This window comes from Toxotes jaculatrix, chromosome 7 (assembly GCF_017976425.1).
Source record: "Toxotes jaculatrix isolate fToxJac2 chromosome 7, fToxJac2.pri, whole genome shotgun sequence".
Lineage (NCBI taxonomy): Eukaryota > Metazoa > Chordata > Actinopteri > Toxotidae > Toxotes > Toxotes jaculatrix.
The window spans coordinates 14,807,778-14,827,270 of record NC_054400.1 but is presented as its reverse complement, the minus strand read 5'-3'; the positions used below and the strand labels follow the sequence as shown (position 1 = coordinate 14,827,270).

The 19,493-nt window shown below is 41.6% G+C and overlaps 2 protein-coding genes across 3 annotated transcripts; both read right to left on the bottom strand.

Moving 5' to 3' along the window:
• Positions 1-4,824: 4,824 nt before the first annotated feature.
• Positions 4,825-9,328, bottom strand: gal3st1a (galactose-3-O-sulfotransferase 1a). Of its 2 annotated transcripts, XM_041042988.1 has the most exons (4): positions 9,008-9,328; positions 7,293-7,386; positions 6,654-6,804; positions 4,825-6,477 (listed from the first exon to the last, which is right to left on the bottom strand). In XM_041042988.1, the coding sequence occupies exons 3-4, from the start codon at positions 6,779-6,781 to the stop codon at positions 5,328-5,330; spliced, it is 1,278 nt and encodes a 425-aa protein (XP_040898922.1). In that variant the 5' UTR covers positions 6,782-6,804; positions 7,293-7,386; positions 9,008-9,328; the 3' UTR covers positions 4,825-5,327. The 2 variants fall into 2 exon arrangements, with proteins under 2 accessions (XP_040898922.1, XP_040898921.1); XM_041042987.1 differs by lacking the exon at positions 7,293-7,386 and having other exon boundaries at positions 9,008-9,327.
• A 1,422-nt stretch (positions 9,329-10,750) lies between these two features.
• pes (pescadillo) lies at positions 10,751-18,837 on the bottom strand. The gene is made up of 15 exons (XM_041043061.1): positions 18,691-18,837; positions 18,394-18,473; positions 17,478-17,631; positions 17,050-17,159; positions 16,618-16,789; positions 16,397-16,486; positions 15,964-16,080; positions 15,685-15,762; positions 14,610-14,699; positions 13,253-13,383; positions 12,993-13,118; positions 12,426-12,610; positions 11,903-12,057; positions 11,655-11,822; positions 10,751-11,162 (listed from the first exon to the last, which is right to left on the bottom strand). The coding sequence occupies exons 1-15, from the start codon at positions 18,712-18,714 to the stop codon at positions 11,088-11,090; spliced, it is 1,755 nt and encodes a 584-aa protein (XP_040898995.1). The 5' UTR covers positions 18,715-18,837; the 3' UTR covers positions 10,751-11,087.
• Positions 18,838-19,493: the final 656 nt, after the last annotated feature.

Here is a 19,493-nt window from a genome sequence, read left to right as displayed (position 1 = left end):
TCTCCTAACATTATACTTTACGTTATATATTGTAGTCTTTTAGAGAAGTTGCTCCACTCCATGAACAAGCCTATGAAAATTTACAGGTTCAGACTTGGATTTTGGTATTTTTGTATGTCATACAGATATTTTTATATACTGGTAAATAATATAGCATGAGGTTATAATATATCTTTGTGTCTAAACAGTGTTAAATACATTCTATTCTATTGCATTGAAAAAATACTCACCCTTCTTAGAATTTTTCATGTTTTATTTTTACAACAGTAAATCACAGTGGATGTAATTAGGATTTTCTAACACTGATCAAACTTAAATGCCCCCCTTAATCAACCCCTTAATCCGTCTTTATCACTTTGGTGTATTTTCTGCATCCCAGACAAATTTCAACAGGACAGTCGTGCCAATACTAGCTTACTTACTCAAGAACTTGTGGTTGTTTATCTTGGTCCATACTAATCAAGAACAATCTTGCAAATTATTATTAATAAATATAAAGGATGAAACAGTCACAGATAGAGAGAGAGAGAAAGCTGTCAGTCTGTGTGAATCAGACATTTAATACATTCAGTATTACATGTAATTTTCACTTTATGTTGAGGATACAGAGATTATCATGAATTGCCAGGAGTGATGGAGAAAGTATGGAGGACAAAATCAGTAAATTACAGATAAATGAATCAAGAATCGAATACATTAATAAATACAAAACACTATAAACAAAATGTTAAATGCATAGAAATACAGAAAAATAATATGTAGGTGAATGGACACAAATTAAGAAATAAATGAGTGGTACAGTGCACTATCAGGGAAAACATCTATTCTCTTCTCAGTTTAATTCCCTTTATTTCTGCAGGCTATGATTACGAAGCTGTGTAAACACAGGTAGGTGGTGTTTAACACTGTTAGTCATTGTGCTAGTGCCTGCCTCGATAAGATCTACCTTACTTGGCTGACAATGATTTTTGTTTGGCTTGCTTTACAATAAAGTCCTACCACACAATCATCATACCTGCCAAAACACCTGGCAAGGGCAAATGCAATTAGGATTACCATTGTAAGAGCTGGCTACAACTGGAAAGTTCCCTGAAGAAGCAAAAACATTATATCATTTAGTAGAAAACTATATATGTTATAAAAACTGACAAGGACAGCAAATGAATAAGGAAAATATGTTCTTGATTGCATAGTGATGTGCTCAGCTTTTAATTTATTGACTTCTTTGCATATTATTTATCTGACCTTTTTCATTTTCATTTTAACATGTCGCTGCAGGGAAAGCACGGGTGTAATTAATAACAAATATTATGGCTACATTTGATTTAAATGATGTGGTGATGGGGGCCTGGAACAGAGCGAACATTAATGCTATTAGTTCCACCTGTGCTTTCCTCGTTGTGACAAGTGACAAGTGCTTGCTCACCTGTTTTATTTTTATTTTTTTAGATGATGGCTGATTTTGTCCTCCATAGACAATAAAGTGGGATTGAATAATCACATTCACTATTTTCACATCTGTATTTTAACCCTTAGTGGGGATTCAGTCTCTTAGAGCATAAATGTTTCAACTTCGGGGGATAGATGCCAAAGAGTTGGACAACATATAGCTCAAAGTGAAGTATGATTCTTTCCATGTCTTCAAACAACCTTAAACAACCTTAAAGATCTTTTCCAAGATGGCGGCGCGCACGCACGCAGCGGCTCAGGGCTCTCGGCGTTTGTTTGTTTTGTTCGTGTTTTTGTTGTGGTTACAACCACTTGAAGCGTTAGTTCAGTATGGTAGGGCTGAACTATTGTACATAGGAAGAAACTGCCAATTTTATGCATACCCTGAGCCGGATTTTATACTGCCAGAGATCCAGCGGACCACCACGGCTTTCGCCATCGCCCCCCCTCTGTGGCCTAGGAGACGGAGGAGGCACCGTAAACAAAAGAGGGGCAAGAGGAGCGGCGTGTGTGCTAGGCTACATGCTAAACCCCACCGTCCGGCTCTCCCCAGTCTCTTCCTCGCCAACGTAAGATCACTGGCCAACAAAATGGACGAGATTCGGCTGAGGATCGTCACGCGGAGGATGGACAGCTGTGTGGTCATCATCACTGAAACCTGGCTGGACGGCAGCACACCTAACGCCGCGGTCGAGCTAGCGGGACGCTCTTTGTTCCGAGCAGACAGGACTGCGGACTCGGCCAAATGCAGAGGCGGAGGGCTTGCACTTTACATCCACAACTCCTGGTGTACAGCCGCACACATCATCGGAACGCTCTGCACTCCTGATCTGGAATACCTGGCTGTGAAATGCAGACCATTCAAGACGGTGAGAGAGTTCTGCTCCATTCTGATCATAGCTGTGTATATTCCACCGCGGGCTAACGCTAAGCTAGCGCTAGAAGAGCTCTACTGTCTGATCAGCAGGCAGATGAACTCCAACCCAGAGGCAGCTGTGATTGTGGCTGGAGATTTCAATCATGTGGAACTGAAAACAGTGCTTCCAAAATTCCAGAAATTTATACACTTTCCCACCAGAGACAATAATATACTGGATCAGGTTTACTGCAACATCCCAGGAGCATACAAAGCTGCAGCAGCACCTCACCTGGGCATGTCGGATCACATCTCTGTGGAGCTAATCCCAGCATATAAACCTCTGATCTGCAGGACAAGACCAACCACCAAAACAGTTCAGGTATGGACTGAGGAGGCTTCCTCAGCACTACAAGACTGTTTTGAACTCACTGACTGGGGAGTGTTCAAAGATGGCTCGGACCTGGAGACCTATACATCATCCGTCCTGGACTATGTGCAATTCTGCACTGATGCTGTTCTGCCCACAAAGTCCATCAAGGTGTTTCCAAACCAGAAACCTTGGTGGGACAGCACAGTGAGGTCTCTGCTCAAAGCTAGGGATGTAGCCTACAGGTCAGGTGACAGGCTGGCCTACAGAAGGGCTCGGACAGAACTGAGGAAGGGCATCCAGCAGGCCAAACACAGGTACAGACAACGCATTGAGGAGCACTTCTCCAACAACAACCCACGGGAAATGTGGAGAGGCATCAGGACCATAACAGACTACAAGAACAGCAACCAGCAGATCAGCCACGATCCCGCTCTGCCTGACACCTTAAATACGTTCTTTGCACGCTTTGACACTCCTGGCAGCAGAGAGACTGTTCATCTCCCACAGCTAGAGGAGCAGTCCCAGCCTCTCGTCCTGCAGTATCACCAGGTGAGCTCCACCCTGAAGAGGATTAACACCAACAAAGCTGCAGGACCAGATAAGGTGTCAGGTCGGGTCCTGAAGCTGTGTGCACATCAGCTAGCTGGTGTTTTTCTGGACATTTTCAACTTGTCCCTGCAGTTAGCTTCAGTTCCTGCATGCCTTAAGTCCTCCATCATTGTGCCTGTGCCGAAAAAATCTGCCGTCACCAGCCTCAACGACTACCGCCCAGTCGCTCTGACACCGGTAATCATGAAGTGCTTTGAGAGGATCGTCTTAAGTCACATCAAAGACACCATCCCTGCTACTCTGGACAGACATCAGTTCGCCTACAGAGAGAACCGATCAACAGAGGATGCGGTCTCTCTAGCACTGCACACAGCCCTCACTCACCTGGAGCACCCCAACACCTACGTCAGGATGTTGTTCGTGGATTTCAGTTCAGCTTTCAACACTGTGATCCCGGACAAGCTGACTCTGAAACTTCACAACCTGGGACTGCCTGGCCTCTTGTGCTACTGGGTCAGGGACTTTCTCACCAACAGGCCTCAAGTGGTGAGAATTGGCAACACCACATCATCCACACTGATCCTGAGCACAGGCACACCGCAGGGGTGTGTGCTCAGCCCAGCCCTTTTCACCCTGTTTACACACGACTGTACCGCCATTCATTCCACCAACACAGTCGTAAAGTTTGCAGACGACACCACCGTAGTGGGTCTCATATCGGACAATGATGAGACTCACTACAGAGAGGAGATCCAGCACCTGACAGGATGGTGTGCAGACAACAACCTTGTCCTGAACACCAGCAAGACCAAGGAGGTCATTGTGGACTTTAGGAGATCCAGGAGGATGGAACACACCCCTCTCCTCATTCATGGGGAGGAGGTGGAGCGGGTGGACAACATCAAGTTCCTGGGCATCCACATCACATCTGACCTCACTTGGTCCATGCACACCTCCCACCTGGTGAAGAAGGCTCAACAAAGGCTCTTCTTCCTCAGGAAGCTCAAAAGGTCTGGACTCTCCCCTCAGCTCCTGACAAACTTCTACAGAGCCACAATAGAGAGCATCCTCTGTTTGAGTGCAACAGTGTGGTACGGGAGCTGCACTGCACAAGACTGGAAGGACTTGGCCCGGGTGGTGAAAACAGCACAGGGGATCGTGGGGAGTCCTCTCCCACAACTGGACTCTATATACGACGGCCGGGTTCAAAGGAGGGCCAGTCGTATAGCTGCAGACCCCACCCACCCAGGTCACAAACTGTTTGTACCTCTCCCCTCTGGCAAGAGGTACAGGAACATCAGAACCCACACCAATAGGCTAAGACACAGCTTTTTCCCCAGAGCTGTGAAATCCATCACCCCATCTCCTCACACATCCACCCTCCACCAATCCAAAGGCTGATCACTAGACGCCTGCAAAAAGACACTCATGCTGCACTGCACTTTAGTCAGAAATAAGTCAGAAATAAGCTGTACTCTGACCCATATATCCATATTCATACCAGTCACTTTATATATTGTTGCACTGTTCACCATATTCTTTATCCCTATTTATTTTATATTTTATTCTATTTTATACTTATTTAGATAGATTTTAAATATGCCTTTATGTTACTATTTGTGCCAAAGAGCTGCTGAACAAAATTTCATTGTGCCTTGCATAATGACAATAAAGATTCTTGATTCTTGATTCTTGATTCTTAAACATTTGGCAGGGATGGCAACCATGGGTTTTCATTCCATCAAAGGGTTTATAAAGTTAGTCCTGAACTTCACAGTTCATTCAACTCCATTAGAACAAGCTCATATCTGAGTGAGAACATTTTAATGTCTGAAAAACTAACTCAAAAACACAGAGAACAATACTAGGCCTCATCTGCATAGTAAACTTGTTCAGTATTTGTAGATTGTGTGGTCAACAGTATTTTTTTTCTCAAGCACCCATCAGATACATTACAATGCAAATACATTTACAACAAAATGAGGCAGGAAATGTGACAGAAACATTTAACCTCTCGCTCTATCAGCCACACAGTCAGATCTCTCTTGCTTTAATACAGACTTTCAGAGTTGAATTGGCCCCTCTTGCTCACATGCCTAGTCACCAGTTAATGATATCTCGGACATGGCCCCACAGCTTGGTGATCCACAGGTTCACCCCAAGCTCTGTTAAGTATTGGATCTCTGGCATCAACATCTTACGGCACAGCTTCCGATGTGCCTTGTCCACATTCTTCTTCAGGTTATAGCCCATGATGGACTTCTCTCCGATGGGTTGCCAGGGCTGCATGGCTGTCTCTTGGATGCTGCCAGCTTCCACAGCACGACCCCCCTCAATGCAGATGGATGTCATCTCCGCGTTCCTTCTTCTGAGCTCTGCCACATCCTCGGCCATCCGCTGCTGTCCATATGCATCTACTTTCTTCCAAAAGGTCTGGTTGAAATGCCGGTATAGCTTCCAGTCAATAGCATTCCACTCAAGGGCCCTGGCCCTCAGCTCAGGGGTAAGTTTAGACACAGTGGACCCCTTGCGGGCATTAAGCTTGAAGAAGAGCAAGTCATCCATCTCCCAGCAGAGGGCATCCTTCAGCAGGATGAGTGATTCCTCAAAGTATTCCACCAACATGACCAGCTGAAAACGGTCAGTGATAAATTTGATTTCTTCTTCTACCCGCGGGTCATCCAGCTCTAGGGTGTTGTCCTGTCCAAAGTCAAAGAACAGCAGATTCTTGAGGTAGAAAGAGTTGAAGCCCTCTGGATCAAAGTAGTAATGGGGGTCACGCAGGAATTCAGTTAGCTTGTCATCACCTGGTATCTTCCAGGTAAAAGGCACCAGTCGGCCAAAGTAGTGGAAGGATGACTCAAAAAGTTCTGCAGGGTCTCGCAGAATAGTGATGTAGGAAGTGTCCAATGGGAGCAACTTGGCCACCTCAGGCGCATTGAAGCGCAGGTGATTACAGATAATATTGAAACACATTCCAGGCCTATAGTCCTTTACCTGGGAGCGCTCGAAAAGAGACGGATAGAAGAAGTCATTTCTGCTGTCAGGAAAGGCAAATTTGAGCCGGTGTTTCTCACCAAAGCGGAAAAGGATATTGAGGAAGGTGCTGCTGGCTGTTTTGTGGGTCTTCATGAACATGATATCCACTTTAGGAGCGCAGGTCTGGCCAGGGGTTGGGTGCGAGCTGTTTGTGGTTTGTCTGGGGTGGAGCTGGGATGGACGGTGAGCACAGGAGTAAGGCACTGGAACCCTACAGAGAGGAAAACAAGAAAACCACTCAAAAGATAAATGCACTGATAATGCAGCTGTCAATCAACTAATCGTTTCACCTCTAAAATACAGTAACTGCTGAAAAAATCTGATATAGTATCTGATATACATGATGGTTTCCACAGAATGCATGTACACCAGTGCGATGAGTCTTACTCAGGCAGACTGAAGTGGATCTGTGGAGTGGAGAGGCAGTAAAGCAGGATCATGCAGCTGGTCAGGAGGGTACCCAGGACCAGGCCTTTGCACATGGACCTCCACTGCCTCCCTTTCTTGCCAGTCATGGTCCAGCAGTGTCAACGATTACCTTAAGAACACAGAACATTATCTTCATTGCCATCAAGTTGTCTGAAAATCATTTGGAATAATATGAAATTAAAAATTACAAATTAAAACTGTTATGAAGTGAACTTCCTCTCTGTAGGTACATGTATGGCTCAGTGGTTACACTCTGGCCTAGAGGGAAGGGAAGGTTGAGAAGTCTTTGAAGTGACCAGTTCTTTTGGTAAAACAACTTAAAGTGATTCTCTAATGGCAATTCCAAAAACATATTTTTTGTGTAAAGTACATTATTGTCATTGGGTGGGCCACAAATTGAGGTGCTCTGGAATATTTCTCAGGGTACTTGACACAGTTTCACCGTTAACCTCATTTCATTTGGCTGTCTGCTTCATAAACATTTTAAACACAGGGTGTAGTTAAAATTGTATGGTGAGCTACAAAATGACATACTTGTGACTGGAAATGACCAACCCCGTGTTTCTCAGCTGCCCCATAAAATAAATAATGCATTACCATGGAAAGTGATATTGCATTCCCCCCTTCAGACTGCGGTAAGACGAGCCACCTGCTGACTCAGCTGTACAGGCAACAGAGTGACACTCACCACCTGGAATTTTGAGCATTATATGACCCAGTGTGACCCCAATACAGAACGAGAGTTTGAAGAGATATTTACACATGTAGGGCTTTTATCGCCTTCTTCAAAGAAAAAAAAAAACAAGCAGAATTTATCAAAATGTGCTTTGAATCAGTTATGTAACACTTAGGGTGAAAATTCAAATTTTTGCATTCTGTGTGTTTGCATGTATTTATAGTTTAGCAGAGACCACACTTTTTTTTTTTTTAATTTAACAGTCTTTTTTTTAATCTATTTGTTGAAGAACCTCTTGGTGTTCTCAGCCAGTGGTGGAAGAAGTATTCACATACTTTACTTCAATAAAAGTACCAATACTACAATGTAAAAGTCCTCACTTTGAATTGCAATATTCTTTTGGGATGGGAATTTTGTTCAACAATAAATTCTGTAATTCACTATGACAGAAAATCTAAGATACAGAATTCAAATTAGATTTGTCCTAACTTTTCCCCATCTGTATGTCTCTGTGTCTGGAGCTGTGCTGTCCAACATTTGATAAGGTGTTTGGGGCATTTCCCTCCTTTTCTGTTGCAGATAATGACTGAAGTCACACTACTATTGGCCATGTTCATGTTTATTAATCACACATCACAGTTTTAACAAATCCCTGCTGAATTGTAAGTGTGATAATTCTTTTTACCTTTTAAAAAATCCAAACTTAATCCCAGTCTAGTCAAGTGTCATTTATTATTCATTTTTGGATTTAGTCCAGCTTTGGGATTATGGCATGAGGTAGACATCTTAAACCCTCATGCTGGCTTGAGTTACTATGTGTGCCTTGGTCCTATGAACTGTACAGTTACATTTTAGGTTTTTAGGTTCAGTCTTATCATCAAAGCATTATACAAACATTTCTCTCCAAACACATCTAAAAGGGCTGTTTCTGCTCTTTGTCTGGACTCCATTAAGGGGCTATTATGGAGGCATGTGGGGGAGCTTTCTCTCTGCCATCAGAAGCAACTCTGATGGGAGACATTTGAGGCCAAGGATAATTCAGGTGGAACAGTCTGGCCTGCAAATGTGGAGTGAATTTTATGTGACATTTCGAAGCAATAACCTCTAAACCTGAGATCCTTTGGAGCAAATAAAAGGCTGTGTTTTTTGATGCGAGCTATTCTCATTGTTTTGCTCATTTCTTTTCCCCAAAAAGTGCCATGTAACCTCAATGGGTACCCTTGAAGGATGTATACTAGTATAACTCTACCCATTATCCCGACATGTCCTCTCAAATACTCAGCAGACTTCCTAAATGAAAGGTTACGCCCCAGATTCAGCTTGAAAAGATTTTACCCTGAGCTTTGTATGGCTGCACACCAAACCCGAAGACAGATTTATTTACTGTTCTGGTGTAAGAGGAAGCAAGCAGATCAAGAGTAAGATTGTTTTAAGAGTAAACATTAAGAGTAAACACAACTGGATTTAGGATTATGTTAAACTGCTTTCCTTGTCTGTGTTTCATGTGACATAGCTAAAGGCGTCGACAATGTCTTAACTACCTTGTTTTTCTAACATATAAGGATCATAAACACCATTATCTCTACTACAAAGTACAGTGAGAATGCTTTCGAAAGACTGGAGAAGCATTGCTTACCCTCATTCACAAATCCAAAGAAAAACTAATGGGAGTGTTCCTTCTTCAGCTGCATTGTCGTCTTCCTTTGCACCCACCTCCAGATGACTAATACAAGTTGATCTCCTTCCTACAGCTGTTCTTATGACTGATCTCGACATACACATACTGTTACAGAGACAGTACAGTCCCGCGCTCCCCTTATCACATGTCCGGTGCTGCGGAGCACATTCATCTGGTTGCTGCTCGTCTTCTCCTCTTTCGTTCTACCTCTCTGCCTGCACACCTGATGCCTCAGGCTACTCTCCGCCTCCCCCCTCAACTCTCAGTTCCAAAACTGATCTCGCTGAATAAAGCACTGCAGGGAGGCTCATCTAGCCACCTGTGACATCAGGCTCTCTGTCAGGGGATGTGCACTTGTCAGTGAGTGCAAAAAAAAAAAAAAAAAGGAGGGGAGGGTGGGAGAGAGAGAGAAAGAGAGGGAGGAGAGAGGCTGTATAGTTCCTATTCTGTGTCTACATACAGAGGGCTATTGAGTGCAGACACTGGAGTCTGAGCTGCAAGCTGATAGGAGGGGTGCAAAGAACAAATACAGAAAGCCAAAGCACAAAGGCTCTAATTGTACCACTTGATCAAGACTGTGCTGTCTTTATTGTTTGAAATGCTTATATAGCAAGCTATGTCTATATGTGCTGCAGATGAATCTACATAGCACACTTATTACATTTTGCACGAAAAAATTAGACAAGTACTTTAATTGTCTAATCTGAAAATCTACACAGCCTGAACTGTCATGTGACGATGCTCTGTGCTTAAAACTTTTCTTTTAATTTACAAAAGGATTCTTCTTTTTTTCCTCAAAGGTTTTTTCTGCAATTTCTGGATTAAAATTGTTAAATATATAACTCAGACATATAAATTAAGATATAGTGCAAATGATAAAGTAATCTTATGCTTGTGAAACTGCCTCACTACAACCTCTTGTGCATGACAGCAGACTTCAATAGAGAATGAAATGAACATTCAACCATGGGTGACAAGTCTATTTGGTTGTGCGTGCCAGGATGTAGCAATATGTGGTCATAATGCCTCACCCAGTACAGTGCCCGTGCTGCTCATCGTGGCCCTGATTCGTGGAAAGCGCACTGGATATGTGCTGCTCATCCCACAGTCGTCATGCTCAGGCACGACACTGCCGCTTTTGTTGAGCAGGGCGTGCCGATGCCTGCAGGCACCCAGAGTGCCAGGCTGAGACCTGGACTGGGTGGGCATGCGTGGAATGCAGATCAGGGTGCGAGGGGAGGGGCGAGAGGGGGCAAGGGTGTTTCAGACTGAATGAGGTGATTGAGGAGTACAGGGCCTGACTGGCCTGGCCTTCAGCCCACCAAGATCACAGCAGCATCTCAGGGGGCAGAGGGGCTTATGCTCCTTCGTCATCAACACCCACTGCTTATGTGTGGACCAATCAGTCAAGACGGCCCACCAACAGCAGCACAGTGGCCTCGGCCTCTGTGCACGGCACAAACGTGGACTCTCAGATCTTGTGGACGAGACTGTATTTCTTGTATCTGTTTTGATCCATAAAGAGCTGTAGGAAGTGACACTAGAGCGCTGCTCACCTTTCATCAAGGGACAAATGGCTTGAAACATAAATAATTGTTGAATATACCATCCGGTGGTGCAGCGTGAAGCACCACACAGCAGCTAAGCAAAAGTTCTAAATCTTTTAACTATCTAATCTGAGCAAAATCACAAGAGACATACTTAATACATTGTGTTTTTACTTTAAAATACAGACTGTTATAAGTACAGATTTTAAAATACAGTGGAACACCTTGTGTAATGTAGAATAGTAGAGCAGAGTTCATACAAACAAAAATCAAGGCAGTCACTTTAACATTAATAATTACAAAATTAGCAGGTGCAACATCCTGCATTTCAGCTTGAAGAGGTTATCTCATCCACATGATGGAGCGTGTTACTCATAGAGCTGTCTAGTGCACTTTCAGGTTTTATGGCATGTCAACCTGTAATGCACTCTACCTCATGAAGTTAAATACATAAAGTCAGTCTGGTGGCGAAGAAGACATCATCGGATGAGTTATTTTCGGGCCTTTTTCTTCTTTGCTTTTTCAGCATCATCGTGGGCCTTCCTCTTGGCAGCAAGTTTGTTAGCCTGTAAGAAGCAAATGAATGCAGGTAATGAACAGATACTCAAAACCGGTCACATTAGCATTTTTAGAGTTCAGTGAACTCCGAGAGCCATTACTAGGTGGTGACCCAGAAACGACCCTCTGTGTGGTCTGTTCTCTACACTGTTCTCAACACAATACTGTTAAACATTCTTGGCCCGAGATAAGATGCTGAAAATAAAAAGATCCAATGTTAAAAATCCAATGTTAAAAAGAATGTTATCATGAAGCTGCACAAACAGTGTTATCTATACAAACAGTGTTATCTATACAAAGTGTTATCTACACATACAGTCAAGTTCAAGTTTGAGACATATATGAGAGCTAAATACTCTTCTCCACAGTGCAACATATACGACAGATAAGACACCACTAGACGTCACTACAAACAGACACTGGTCAGCCGTAGTCATGTCTTGTGTTGGTTCTTCTGAATGTGTTTATGTGCAATAATCAATAGCAAAAATGAAGCAAACCTCTCGGATTTTTCGTTTCTTTCCGAACATGATCTTGTCGTAGAGGTACTTCTCCTTTTTCTTCATCATCATGATGGCAAGACGTTTCTCCTCTGCTTTCTCCTCCTGCTCCAAACGTGCTGGGTTTTCTACCTTAACTTTTCCAGGTGTCACTTTGACTTGCAGAGACTAAAAGGAAGAGACGAGTCGTTTATAAAAAAACAGGAAGATGAAAAAGTATTGACGAAAGGGGGTTAGAAATCTTGTACCTTGCCCTGGGATTTTTGTTCTTCCATCTTCTTAAGGTTCTTCTCTTCGGCCTCTTCCTCCTCATCTTCCTCTTCTTCATCATCGTTGTCATCATCCTCCTCTTCATCCTCATCCTCACCCTCCTCCTCCTCATCCTCGTCTTCCTGTTCGTGGGCTATGAAGGAAGAAATTCATAAATTTTGTGTTTGTGATATATGACTCCACTGTCTCTATAAAAAATATTCACCTTATTTAGTATCTTTAAGTATCAAATCTCTATAAACGGATCTAAATTTAACACTAATATCAAACACAACAGGACTGATTTCACAAGTATTCACCTCCACTACAATGATACACCTAATTTATTATTGGTACAGTCAAGTGCTTTGTCAAGTAGCTGAATTCAATTACCAATAACCTGTGTGTAATTAAGGTGGACCATCGATAGTGGGCTAAATACATCTAAATAATGAAAAAGAGTGTGAAAAGTTTTTGTGTAGTATGAAAGCTGCAACGTCAGAGAAATGCCTCTGTTCGTACCAGGGTTTTCGCCCCGCTGTAAGGCCAAAATCTTCTCTTTTTCAGGGGGCACGTAGTCGCCGTCCTTCTCTTCCACAAACGGAGAGAGGTGAGGGGGCAGAGTCACGCCAAGGAAGTAGTCTTCCACGGGCAGGAGGATTTTGGCATTGACACAGTCATACAACCACTGGGGCTGGATATAGTACCTGAAACAACAAGTAAAGGTCATGATATTAGCCCAGTTCCAAATATTTCACTCTTTGGTGAGTATTTTTACTTCCATTTGCTAAAGAAATATATGAGGGAGTTGGCAAAAAAAAAAAAAGAAGACAGGGTCTGTCAAATACAATGAACGGAAACTGCTTTGAGGCAAGAGAGCAGAAAAATGACTCTGAAAGGAGGCATTGTAAAGGATATGGTAATGAACAAGAAGATCACAGTCAGCAGACTTCCTGTATTTAGGATTAAGAATTCAGAAATATACTGTAAGTCTCATTTGTTGTATGAAATGTGATGTGTTCTACATGTCTCCATGAAAGCACGACAATGTAAAAAAAAAACAAAACAAAAAACACAACAATCCATTACCTGTTGATATATTGTTTGTTGATGTTGGGCCTGTCAACAATTTGATGTGTGATGGTCTCATCTGTCACCTCATATGTGCTGCCAATGCAAACAGACTTGTCCCAGGACACCTGACCACCAAAGCTCCTGGAAGACAGCAGAAATAAACAGAGGATTAAAAAAAAAAAAAAAGCTTTGCACCTGTTCAAAGTTCATACAGATTGTTTATTTTTGCTTGTAAAAGACTGTGACAGAGTTTCACTGCAGCAGATCTCACTCACCTGATGACAAAAGCCAGTGACTCTCTGGGTACTTCTCTGTTCAGGTAGAACTTGAGCCCCTCAAAAAGCTTTTTCTGGGCTTCCTGTTGCTTCAGTTCCTTTTCTCTTGCCTCCATCTTTTCCAAGTCCTCCTGAAGAAAAATATTAAAAGAAAACATTTATTGATTTTTTTTGGGTCATGTCATTATAACCATATGAATGCTGTGCAACAAGAGGGCACGGCATGTAAAATTATATTCAAATGCAGCATTCAAGGCTTTCTTTGAAAGACACCCCTTTCAAAAATGGGCCAACAACTATCGTTTACCGAATTATTTCCCACTTGGGAAGTATCAAAAAGTACAGGTTGATATTTTGTGATGATAACAATGGGGAAAATTCTTAGGAGGTAAGGTCTAAAAAAGCTAGTCCAACAAAAGCTCAGGAGTGTTTGGTGTCAATATAAATGAAATTATGTCCCCGAAGGACATATTCAGTGTGTGTCAGTTTCCAAACTCGCACACAATGCTTTATTGACCTTTTCAGGCCCACTGCGATATCAGATTCCAGCAGCTAAAGATCTCTATAACAAAGAAAAACAATTGGGAGGAAAAAAACAACAAAACAAAATGGATACAAATACTGGTAAGAAACACATGAATTATTATAGCATTATTACTACTATTCCTGTAATAAGAAAGACACCCGAAAAAGAAACACAACTAAAGATATGGCCATTACATCCTGTCACAAGAACTAAAAAGCCAAAGGAGGTTACTTATCCATAAAAAAGAGTGAAATCAGATCAATAAAGGATTTAACAGTCAGTGTTTTGTTGGAGTCACTGAGTAGTTCTTTGAATTCACTGTTGTACAAAGTCTGACATATATATTTTACAGCAAACTTCATGCTGGCGTTAGATCAACCAGGAAGGATCAGGACTGCGAACTCCACCCTACTTTGTGTGTGAAGTTTATTGGGATTCATTGCTGCCAACTTAAGAAACAAAACTGGAACTTGACTCACGTTATTGAAATTCAAGTAATGTTTCTAAGTTCCTAAAAAGGTTTCTGGGTTCCTGGAAAGTCCCTGAGGTGGAACCAGGCCAACAGCCAAGAGCCTCAAACCAGTTGGGTAAAACCAGCTTCCCAGGGTAGGAGACACATCGCCTTTAGCAACCAAACATGAAGCTGTAATCCCCAGTCTCACACCTCCAAAAGCTTTGACTCCTCTGGCAAAGATGTGACCTCTCACCTCTGCCCTCAGAGACCAATTAGTTTATCAACTGTTGTTTTTCTGCATGTTTCGAAGACGCATCTGAGTACAGTGACTATGACATCGATCAACTGCATCTTATTGTGCAAACTGGTTTTCTTACCCCTTCAACAGGAAACTGGTCGAGTTCAGCCTCCTCCTCCTCTGCAGTAGACACCACCCGTGCCAGACTGGCACTCAGAGCTGACAGTTTCTGCACAGCCAAAAACAACAATGTTAGAGCAACAATGTCACCAATGTTATTATTTCCACTTACACATCATTACTGTGACTAACCACAGGTATACATAATTTATGTCCATAAGGATGTGCGGTACCCTACATAGTAATATCTACTAAATAAAAGAAGTGGAAGGACAGTGCTGTGTGTTGTTTTGATTGCCTTTTTGTGTTTACAGGCACTGCTTTGCCACAGGTTTAATGGACATCACACGTGGCCTAGGAACAGAATAAACCACCAAATGCCATCAGAGAGAACAAGGAAGTGTTCAGACAGACAAAGACAGATAGCACTAAAAAAACATAACGCAGTCATTTCAATGTGGCCACTGAATTAGCACAAGGGTGCTGACGCAGACAAAACAAACCAACCAACCATATCTATATGTATATATATATGTGACAGCACATCACAGCCCTGGCTAATTACATCAGTCATTTTCTCAGGATAGCCGGGGGGAAAAAAACAAAAAAACAAAACACAGCTGCACAGCCCCCTTAGTTTTTTCATAAGGGCTATACATGTGACAATAATTGTTATCTACCAGTGCAGACCTATTTGTTCAGGTTTTGACAAATCTGTCTCTGAGGTTTCTTCCTCTGTCTCAATGCAATAGGGGTGAGCAGAATTTTATTTGTGCTGGTTGGAGGACTGAAAAAAAAAAAATCACATATTTAATTATATTTAAATTCCAGAGTAGTGTGTCTTTTCTGAAATATGTCACAAACCACAAACCTGAACATGATGCCAGTCATTCAAAGCTATGACTACCATAAACAATATTCCATCTACCTCTGTTGTAATGAAGTCAAGGCTGATCTAAGATTGAAGATTTTACATTTACGAAATTTAAGAAAGAAATGGGAAAAAAAAAAACAAAAAACAAAAAAACATACCATTAGAGATTAGTGAGTGGTTTAATGGGTGTGTTAAAATGGTTCAAGATAAAGATCCCCACCTCTAAGTAGCATTCTGAATTCATGGCATAGTCATCTTCATTCTCTTCCCTCAGCTCTGACTCTGTTTTACTGTCCAGCTGCAAAAGAATGAATAACATCAACAGAGCAAAGGCTTGCCAACAGGTGACCAAACAGCCACAAATCCCTACTGTATTCATGCAGTACCATTTTTTATCACCACAAGTTGAATCCTACTGAAATCAGTTAACTGTCAGATAAGTCCTTCAAAGTAATATATACATATATAGAGAAAATTATATTTTCAAAGTCCAAGATACCTTTGGTGGGTAGAGCAGGTTGAGGGAATGGTAGAGTCTGAAGTTGACAAACCCCAGGAGTGTGGTGTACAACTCTGTGAACGTTGCCATTACTCTGTAGTCGACATCTGTTGGGTGCTGAAAAGGCAAAAACCACATATGAATGAACTAAGCCTCAATATATAGTGATTTATAATCCCTGAAACACAGAAAGCGCAGGAGCAGCCAGTGAATTAATTTTAACAGTCTTTTAGACAAAAGAGTAGCTCCACTCAATCAAACCACACTTATTTTAACATTTTTGTGTATGACAGCAACACTGCTCTATTGACTTTATTATGGGTCCAAATGGTGACAGAGCTGTGTCAGCCTTGAGTGTAATCCCATAATAATAAGATGACTGCTTATTTTTAGCATAATCACTGTGGACAGCCTTTCATCATTCTGCACTTACATCATGGGAGAACTGATATGGCACCAGCCATGTAATGAGCTGTCCCATCACCTCAGCTTGATAATATATTCCCTTGATGGAGAGGAAAACCTATCAGGAACAGACACATGTTTAGTGCGCTGCAGAACAGAGGTCAATGAACTCAGGTCATATCAAGGAATAAAAGCTACATTTAATTTTAATTTTAAACAAAAGAAGCAGGCTGGTGGCTGGACTAGCACCTTTCTGAGAGCACGAGCTGCGACCACATAGTTCATCCACTCCACAGTGAGGCGCCTGCACAGCTGGATTGTCTGCACGTGGCATTTTCCGGTTCGGGCAAAGGTGGAGAAGAGGAAGCACATGCAAAGGGCATCTTCGATATCACGGAGGGCATCAATGAAGGTGGGGTACCTGCCACATAAAGGAGCATCATTGAGAGAATACAGCTTAATACAATGCACTTTTTTATTACTGACCTTAAAACAAAACTAAATAGTGTAAAATGTGTTAATTAAAATCTTTAAAACTGTTGACAGGGTTTCTTTAAACTATGTATTTTCCCCAGTTACCTAGTCATTTGTATAATATTATCTTATTTAATTTGTCAGAGAAAATCAGCTAAGCTCACTTATGCCCTCCTATGCTGAGTGCAGAAAATAAGACTATCTCACCTTTCTTTGATGATGTGGTCCAATTTATAGGTGGGCTTGTTCTCTCTCAGTCTCTCCACTGCAGACCATTCTGTTTTTCCATAAGCCTTCTTCAGTTTGCGAACAAATACCTGTTAAAATAAAGCATTTTGAAAACAGGATAAGTGTTCATACTTAAAACTATTTAGGAAAACAGCAACATTAACAAGAAACAGAGAACAAAATAAATGACACAAAGGGCACAAAAGCCATAGAAACCATGGAAAAATACTCAGATTGACTTCCCTTAAGTTAAAATTCATTTGATTTGCACTGTTTATAAAGGAGGCCACTTATCAACAACAAAATAAATACTAGTTAATTAATACCTTTTTCCAAATTAAACAAAGCAACACTTTCAAGACCGTCCATACAATGGTGTTGATATTTAAAAAATTTCCTTGTAGTACCTTGTAGTCTCTGAATTTGCCAACGATTGGCTCATGCAGCAGAAAGCGGATGTCTTTGAGCAGGTAGAAGGTCCTCGGGGCTGTGGAGCCCTTGTTCACCTTCTTCTTGTGCTTGGGCTCGTGAGGGTAGATGCCTTTGAGAATGCATAGTCGCCTGAAAATTGGAGAGATCAGGAATTGTCTGTGACATGGCTGCTTTCTGAGTGTGTCCTGCCAGCCAGGCATCCTGATATGGAACTAATTCTCAACCATTTTATATGCTTAGGAAAAGAGTTAAGTGTTGTGAAGATATACATATACCATGTAGTGCTGAAACAATGGATTGATGACAGAAAAATGATAATAACTAATAATTTTAATAATCAGTTAGCCATATCCAGCAAAGAAGCAACCACTGGCTGGTTCCAGCTTCTCAGGTATTGGCAAATGATGCTCTTCTCTCAATTTATATCATTTTAATCTTACAATCTTCAAGTTTTGGGCTTGTGGTTCGTCAAAACAAGAGATCTGAACATGTGGTTGTGTGTGTGTGTTTAACTGTTTGATCAATCAAAAACTTGATTCAAATTACAGCCAAATCAGTGGCCGCAGTTTATGGTGCTGTTGATTTGTGTTGCGTCCTAATTGGTGTTTCTGATATTTTGCCTAACCGTGATACATGGCATGGACCAATCATTTTTTTAAATCTCAGTACAATGCAAAAAATTTATCAGTCTCAAATTACAGCCTAACATATCTTAAAGTTGAATCAACACCTCTCCAAAAGACTAAGACTTTATTTCAGGACTGCTGTATTACTGACTGACTGCATTATTGTTAACTATGTGCAGCTAATACACTATCAACTTGGTGCATGTCGATTTGAAAAAAAAGAAAAGTAACATAAACCACCTCACACGGAGCGTTGTAATGTTACCTGAAGTCCGGGAGGCTCAGCTGTAACTTCTTACGAGCTTTATTTCTGGTGATGTAGTTGGTGGCAGAGCCCCTCTCAAACTGAGGAAAAAAAGAAATTGCACACACATTAAACTCCCACAAACCGTACTGTTTAATCGTCTGGCTATCAAAATAGATCAACTTTAAATGCTCAACTGCACCAAAGCTTATTCAGAAAAACAAACTTCAGCTAGCTCCGTTAGCTGAAGCCAGCTAGCCAGGTTGCTATCGGTGTTAATGTGCCTGAGGCTGACATTTGCCCGACGTCAACTCTTACCTTTTTCTTTTGAAGACCTCCCATTTACAAACAATATTCGACCCTCCACCCAAGTTTCGGGAAATTAAATTCTCTACAAATCACGCAGTTCACAGGTGTACACAACGTTAGCTAACACCAACCGTAGCCAATGCACGTGTCGTTTGACATGCGCGGAGGAGGTGATGCGAGCATAGACTGTGGATGCGAGCAGTGACTAGGACCCAGAGGTGGGCCGTTTTTTCCGCCTGTTTAAAAAAGAAAGCCAGTACAAAAAACAAAACTCACTCCCTCTCTTTTGCTCTTTAAACTCTTTAAACCTTTGTTGTTTATTAATACACACCCACATCTGTTTTGGTAAATCTTTTTAAGTTTGTCATGCCATATGTATGAATACAATGTACTACATGACATTTTGTTTGTCTGCAGAAATGCCTCCAAAGTAAGTTTTTAATTTTACTGCAGTTTTAGGGGTAGGGAACAAATCAATATGAGTATTTTCAATCTAAGGCCAATCAAAGGTTTAAAAATGCCTAGAACCTGAGTCCCTGTGCAGAACAGCACTTAATTCAAATTTTAAGTCTGATTGACTAGAAACATGATAAAGCTGTTCAATCATCAGAATTAACTGACATAAAAGTATGTATGAATACAATATACTGTATGAATACAATGTACTACATGACATTTTGTTTGTCTGCAGAAATGCCTCCAAAGTAAGTTTTTAATTTTACTGCAGTTTTACAACGAGGTAGGGAACAAATCAATATGAGTATTTTCAATCTAAGGCTAATCAAAGGTTTAAAAAATGCCCATAACCTGAG